Here is a 7,577-nt window from a genome sequence, read left to right on the forward strand (position 1 = left end):
AGATTGGCTACATCACACACGCACGCACACACACACACACACACACACACACAAGACAAATGTTGGAGGGGATATGGAAAAATTGGACCACTAATTCACTGCTAATGGAATTGTGAACTAATCCAACCATTCTGGAGGACAGGGTCCAATGGGCTATAAAATTGTACATACCCTTTGACCCAGCAATACCACTACCAAGTTTGTATCACAAAGTGATCAAAGAAGATCAAAGATCAAAGAATGGAAAGGACCTACTTGTACAAAAATATTTACAGCAATTCTTTGTTTTTTGGTGGCAAAGAATTGGAAATTGAGGGGATGCCCACAATTGGAGAAAGGTTAAACAAGTTGTGGCATATGGTTATGGTAGAATACAATTGTTCTCTAAGAAATGATGAGCAGAATGATTTTAGAAAAAGCTAGAAAGCCTGATAATGAACTCATGCAAAATAAAGTGAGAAGAATCAGGAGAACATCGTACATAGTAACAGTAATATTATAATATTGTAAGAATGAGCAACTGTGAAAGGCTGAATTACTCAGATCAAAACAATGATCCAAGACAATTCCAGCCGACTTATAATAAAGATGCTATCTAACTTCAGAGAGAGAATTGGTGAACTTGGAATGAAGGAAGCAGCACACATTTTTGCATTTTGTTTTTATCATTTTACTTTGTCTTTTCTTCCCTAACATGGCTTATGTAGAAATATGTTTTGCATGACTTCACTTGTATAAATGATATCAAATTGTTTGCTCTCTCAAAGAAGGGGAAGAAGGGGAAGAAGAGAAAGAAGAGAATTTGAAACACATTATTTTTAAATTAGTGTTAAAATGTTTTACATGTAATTGGAAAATATTTAATTAAATAAATATAGACAATTTTTAAATTTCTTTCAAAGAATTCCAATGTGGTAGAAAAAAATATAGAGAGAATTTGGAGGCAGGGCCTCTGGGTCCCAGGTCTATCACTTCCTGGTTGTATTACTTCAAAATAAGTCACTCTACCTTTCAAAGCCCCAGTTTTATGAAATAAACAATATATGTTTGTGAAGATTTCATGAGATCATGCATATAAGATAACTTGTCATAATAGAATGTTAAGTTAAATAAAATTCTCCTGCACTGGGAATGTGGCATAGGGCAAACCCCCCCACTAGATTTGAAGTTCAGAAAACCTTCCTGTGTGGTTTTCTATCTGTGTGATCTTAAGTCACTTAAGCTCTCTGGGTTTCAGTTTCCTCATTTGTACAATGAGGGCTGTCCTAAATATCCTTCTATTTCTAAATTTTCTGATCCTGTAAATCCAGCCTTGACTTTTCTTCCAAGCGATAGACTGACATATCAGACTATCTACTAGTACATAGTACCTAAGCATTCCACCAGAGACATTTCAAATTTACCAGACCCAAAAAAGAGCTTATGATCTTCCTCCCTAACTCATTTCTTCTTCATGATTTCTGTTACTGGAATCATTATTTACTATTTCTCTCATGTTTAAAATCTTATTGCTCTTTCTGACTCTTCCCTGTCTCTTACCTCCCATATTCAATCACTTGTCAGCTTCTATCAATTTTCATTTAGCAAGCTCTCTCATATTGGCCCTTCTCTGTAGTCCCACAATCACTACCTTAACAAAGGCCTTCATTACCATCCTCCTGGACTTTTGCAATAGTCTCCATTAGACAAATCTTTCATTCTCTACAACCTTCAATTCACTTCCTTCATAATCAGTATGCATAGTTCTGGGCATTTCCCTTTTCTAAAAGCTTCCTAATATCTTCCAAGTAAGATTCTAATTCCCTTTTCAAGGTCTTTCACAAGTTGGTGCCACCTTATCTTTCCAGCCTTATTGCACACCTCTATACATGTAGAAGGTTTGATCCAAACCCCTGCTGCATAGAATTAGGTACTTTTAAATTCATTAAAAGAAAGTTTTTCAGTTAAAATACTATTGAAAGAAAAAAAAAACCTATCTAAACAAGATAGTCACATATAATTATTTTGTTAAATGCCATAAACGTTTCTAATAACTGTCTCTTCTGAATGTTTACATTAATCCTAGATTCTTAAAAAATACTATCTTAAAAAAAAATGAGAGCACTGAACCTTAAAGATAGAAATGAACCTATGTTTTTACTGGTATAGAAACATCCTTGGCAAGGAAATTCTTTCTGTGAAGACAATTGCCTCTTATACAACTTGTCTAATAAGACTAACATCTAAAGCATAGAGAGGTTAACCTGGACACTTGTTGATAATGCAAGGCTAAGCTATCAATCTGAATCTCTGGCTTCTCTCCTCTGCTTTGAATTTCTTTCTCTGAGCATAAGTGACTAAACAATAACCTTCAGATGGACTGTTGCAATCTTAGAGGAAACCTGTGTTCAAGAGGAAGAAATTCCTGAATCCCTAAGTGGAAGTTTCACTGAGAAGATTTCCCTTTTTGCTTCTATAACACCTCTCAGAAAAGAAAAATCAAAGCAATAGTAATATGAGGTGAAGCCCCGACCTGGATTAAGGGAGAGGTTTCCCTAAAACCAAATCCACTCTCCATAATTCTAGAGTTAGGGGACCCTAAAAATTTGTTTTTATATCAGTTCCAGAATTAATGACTATCTCTCCCTAAGTCTAGAATTAAGGGACCCTGAAAATTTGTTCTTATACTAGTTCCAGAATTAATAGCTATCAGCAAGTCAAGGAATCAACCAAAGTACTATACTGAATAAGTACAATACACACAAGTCTGTACTAAAGACTGACCAGCCACAAAAAAAAAAAAAAAAAAAGTAAGACATAATTCCCATCCAGAAATAGCTCATAGTCTAATGGGATATTACTTGGGATCTTTCTAATTCAATTCAACAAACATTTATTAAATTGTATTATAAATATTGGTGAGACAAAATTGAAAAAGGAAATAGCCCTTACCCTCCAAGAGCTTACATTCTAAACTCTTGGTAGGGGATGGTCTAAACATGTCAGCCTATAAACCCATGACCATATGAACATTTAAAACTTGAGTTTTACCTTTTTTTTTTTTTTTCAAAATGTCTTTTCTGACCTGAAAGTTCAACAATCTGTCAGGCCAAAATCACTTTTGGTCAAAGTTTAGATGACAGAAGTCTTTCAACTCCTGTCTAACTGACGCTATTAACTAATGAATATTGCCAACCTGACCAATGATCTTAAAATATTTCTATCAAAGATGTACTTTAGCCCATATACGTATATACATATATAGATGCTACTCTTGGCAAAAATGAATCATCCTTGATAGAAAAGCAGTTTCTATCTTATTCTCCATTTTGAAATTGGTACAGTTTTCCCAGACTCTTTTGGAAAGGACAGAATCAAACTTTTTAGATTTGAAACCAGTAAGAGATGAGATTTTCATTTAGAGGGAAGAAACCCCTTCAACTGTATTATGCAACCTTTAAAAAAAAAAGACTTCTCACTTTCATAAGGAAAGAGTATTTACCGTGGTTGTTGTGGCATAGGACAGAAAATGGAGCATAGCCATAAATATCAAACTTGGATGGCCTTTAGTCCTCACTGAGCAAAGAAAACCAAGGCGATTTTGCAAATGTCATTTTTTTTTAAAGTTGTGATGGTTTCAAATTATGGGTCTGAGGCTAAGCAAAATTTTTGCCTTCATTTTTTAGGACAGTTTGGGCAAATCGTAAAGAATTGTGTGAAGCCTCCTATCTCAGCTAAAAGACCTTTTCCCTTATTTTTCTCTTCCCTTGCTTTCCAAATAGCAATCAAAACAAAGGGGGAAAAGCCCAGAAAATTCTGCAAAACTTGAGCTAAACTAGCTGCAAATAAGAGGCAGAGAGCTTCAGTCCTGTGATTTCAAAGTTAAAGTTTCTCCCCATCTGTTAACTTTGCTCTGCTGGGTGCCATGAAATGACGTATTTTCTATTTTCTATTCCTATTTTTTTTTTTCTGCTTAGATATATAGTTTAAGGCAGTATTTATACAGATACATCCGAATCTTAAGTAGACACAAGGAAACGGAGCTGAGGTTGCCAGGAAACTGAACACCTGATATTCCTATAGAAAATGGGAATACTTCAGTTGCCTGAGTGAGGGAACCAGGGAAAAATAAAGTATTACACCGCTTTACACACCCAACTGCACAAGGCCAAACACCCCTCCCCAGCCCCCCAGAGAGTTATGATGATAACAGAGGAACCACAAAAACAAAAGTGAACACAGTTTATAATAGTTTTCCAGAATGGAGGGCAGACAGTTCGCTTTACCTATAGGCGCAATCCGTACCCTGACCCCTCCTTCCCCCCCCCCCACCGCACCCCAGCCTTCTAAAACGCCAGTTCATCGAAAGACAATTAAAAGTGTACGAAAGATAGTTCTGGGTCACGCTCCATTTGTATCACTGTGTTTAATCACTGGACATTTCCAAGGTATTTTTCGATCTCGACTCTCAGGAATTTGTATCAGACACTGTATTGAGAAAAGTGGGTTCCATCGACAGGGGCCAACCATCTTTTCTGTGCCAAAACGACTTTTGAGATTCACGAAGAAAGCAAATGAAAAACTATTCAGGAAAAAGATACCTATCTGCAGTACAAACTATAGAAACTCCTGCACTGTGGTTTGTCCTGGGTACAATCAAGACCACTTCTTAATTAAAGGCAAAGTCAAGGCTAAGTATAAGAGGGAAACTTTGAATGTTTCCCCACTTTCATTCCCCAGGCTCCACACTTCATTTTTGAGGGAGGAGAGTTCTCAGAAAAAAAAGCTAAAGTTTCACTTCAGAAAGTGTCAGTGAACCCGAAAAACGATACACGGAGCTGATATAAAATGTCACACATACTCCCTCCCCATGAAACAAGCTACAGAAAAGAAAAAGGGAGGGAAAAAAAAGAAGAAAGAAAAATCCTTCGAAAGAAAATAACTTTTCTGTCTGGTAATTTTTTTTATTTTTTTATTTTTTACCTTACTACTGGATCTGCCGCTCTGGGTCTCCGCTTCCATGCTGTTCTCTTTCTTGTCTTTCTTGGACACATTAGTCCTCACTTTGTAAGTGGACGTGTTAGGGGATTTGATGAATAATCCGGGCATAGGGTTGCTGTTTTGCAGCTGCTGAGACATGGTGGTGAGATTGCTCTGGTTGGGGGGGGGAGAGTCCTCGGACTCTTTGCCAGTGTGGTACACCACCCTGCTGTCAGAAATGTGGATGCTTGGAGCGCAGCCCATGCTTTCAAGTCACTTCGGACGCGATTTTCTAAACTGACTTTTCCTTCGATCGGCTGGATTTGGTCTCGGAATTCTCAGCTTCTCAAGGGTCTGTCTAGCTAGTCCTTCTTTGTCATCCGCTGGACTCGAGGGCTGTGTCATTATGAGTTAACCTCAGCGAGCAAGGAAACATAGCCCTTTTCGACTTCTTCTGCGAGCGGGGGCTTCTTGGAACTTTAATGGGAACCCGGAGGGGGGGCTGTGGGGAAATGAAGCGCAGGCCGAGCTGCACATCGTTGCCTAAAACGTTCAGCCGGCAGGGTTTGGGTTAGGGGTTTTCTCCCCTCCTCCCCCCGGGAGAGGTCAACAAGCCCCTCGGACTTAGTGAATGTGCTCTCCACAAGGCGCGCTCCCCATTTTCTTGAATTAAATATTAAAATCCCGAGAAGCAGTATCTTTTTTTTAATTTCACAGTGTTTCAGGAGGATTTTGGGAGCGGGGTCTGGGACAAGGGGTGGGGTAGGGTGGGGGGGCGGAGATCCCTGTTCTTCCACACCCCTAGGACTAAACAGGCAATTTTCTTCCCACGAAGTTTAACTGTAAGAGACGCTACTGCTCTTCGCTGGGGGTGGGGGGAAGAGAAACCCCCTTGGATCGCGCCCCCCTTCACAGTTAGAGACTAGCGCTCACGTTCCCCTCCAATGCATGCTCCCTCCTTTCCTTCTCCTCCACCTCCTCCTTCCTCCTAACAGCGGCGGCGGCGGCGGCGGCGGCGGCGGCGGCGGCAGCGGCGGAGACTGGCTATTGACATGCACACACTATCCTCTTGGCAGCAGCTCCAGAAGGCAGATTTCCCCTTCGAAAAGCAGGTCTACCCTGCAAAGCATTCCATCCAGCGGTACCAATTCCTGAAGTAGAGGAAAAGAAACACGGGAATCCCGTTTCAGTGCATGTTTGCCGCGCAAAGAGAATAAAATAGGTGGGGTGTGTGTGTGTGACGGAAAGGGGTGGGAAGAGGGGGGAGAAGAGTTCAGAGCTTCAGTCTTAAGAAAATGGTAATAACGCTGGAGACGGGCAGGAACAAAAGGCTGGAGATAGCCCAGCAGCGAGCGTGAAGGCAGGTCTGTAATGCATGCGGGGCCCACGATGTTTCTGGTCCCAGAGATGATGCATACACGCAATTCTGCTGGAGTCCCTGGCTCTGCATGGAATGAATTAAAATGGCGAGACGCTTAATGCTCGGGCACAGAGCCTGCGTTGTGCAGCAGAGATGCTGCTCCTGCCTCTTCTTCCCTCGTCTCCCCTCCGAGGGTGGAGGGGTGGCCCCGTTTCGCAGGGATGGTGCCCCGCACCCCCTCGAAATGCCCGGTGAATCTCTGCCAGGTTGTTTCCCCGTCCCAGTCTCTGCCCCCAGGGTTTGACAGCAGCACGTCCAATCAAAGCACCCGCAAGAAGTGACCTCCAGCCTTTACTGGCGTCAATGCAAAACAGCCGGTGTAGCGCCGGAGCTTCCTACTTGGAGCCAAACCTGCCTGAGCTACTGAGCATGCCCAGGGGGAGGGAGGGGGGAAGAAACGCGGCTGGGAGCTCTGAAGAGTCTCTCCCAAACGGCTTTTCTTTTCTTTTCTTTTTCTGTGTGCCCCTCCCCGTGTTTTAGCCCTGCCAGGGGGAGCGGGTGAGGTGAGAACCACCGTAGGACTCCACACCTCCTAGAGAAGTGCAGTATCCCAGATTTGGGATCTTCGAGACCATCTCGACCCAGATCCTCTTTTTTACAGAAGAGGAAACTGAGGTCCAGGGAGACTGGGCGATTTGTACAAGGTCACGCTGGTTAGTTTTACACTTTGGGACGAAAACCCAGATCTCCGGACTCCAAGGCTGGCAGCTCTCTACCCACTGAGATGTCTCTCTTGAACCTTACTCAGACTTTCCCTGCGTCCCCGGGTTAGATTTCCGTCCTCGGGGCCAGCTTCAGTTAAGAGTCAGCTGACCATAAACCCAGGGGTCGCGGGAACGTTCCGTTTATAGGCCAGCGGGGAGGTGTCCTTCCCATTCTCCCTGGGGAGGGGGGAGCGAGTAAGAGAACCGGACCAGTGGAAGAGGAAGAAGGTGACGGGCCGCAACATTGGGCGCTCCCCGAACACTGAACGGAATGTTTGAAAACCGGAGAACTGCTCCCAGAAGTTGTATGACCTTAGGCAAGTCACTTCCAAAGGGGCCTCAGTTTCCCTTTATGTAGAAAAGAGAGTCTGGGGTAATTTGTCTCTAAGACTCCTTCCCGCCTACCGTTCCATTAAATGTCGAATTAAATGTTGATGATGAGAAGCGGCAGAGGCACAGCTTCTGTGTATTCCCCCCCCCCCCAGAATAGGATC

General features: G+C 42.4%; 1 protein-coding gene across 2 annotated transcripts in view; it reads right to left on the reverse strand.

Moving 5' to 3' along the window:
* The window catches only part of PDE8A (phosphodiesterase 8A), a 246,475-nt gene extending 240,519 nt beyond the window's left edge, over positions 1-5,956 (reverse strand). For both annotated transcript variants that reach the window (XM_074295300.1, XM_074295299.1), the window contains exon 1: positions 4,963-5,956. In XM_074295300.1, the coding sequence (XP_074151401.1) occupies positions 4,963-5,223 (261 nt within the window). In that variant the 5' untranslated portion in view covers positions 5,224-5,956. The remainder of the gene's footprint in view (positions 1-4,962) is intronic.
* Positions 5,957-7,577: the final 1,621 nt, after the last annotated feature.

The sequence above is a fragment of the Sminthopsis crassicaudata genome, chromosome 2 (assembly GCF_048593235.1).
Source record: "Sminthopsis crassicaudata isolate SCR6 chromosome 2, ASM4859323v1, whole genome shotgun sequence".
NCBI classification, from domain to species: Eukaryota; Metazoa; Chordata; class Mammalia; order Dasyuromorphia; family Dasyuridae; genus Sminthopsis; species Sminthopsis crassicaudata.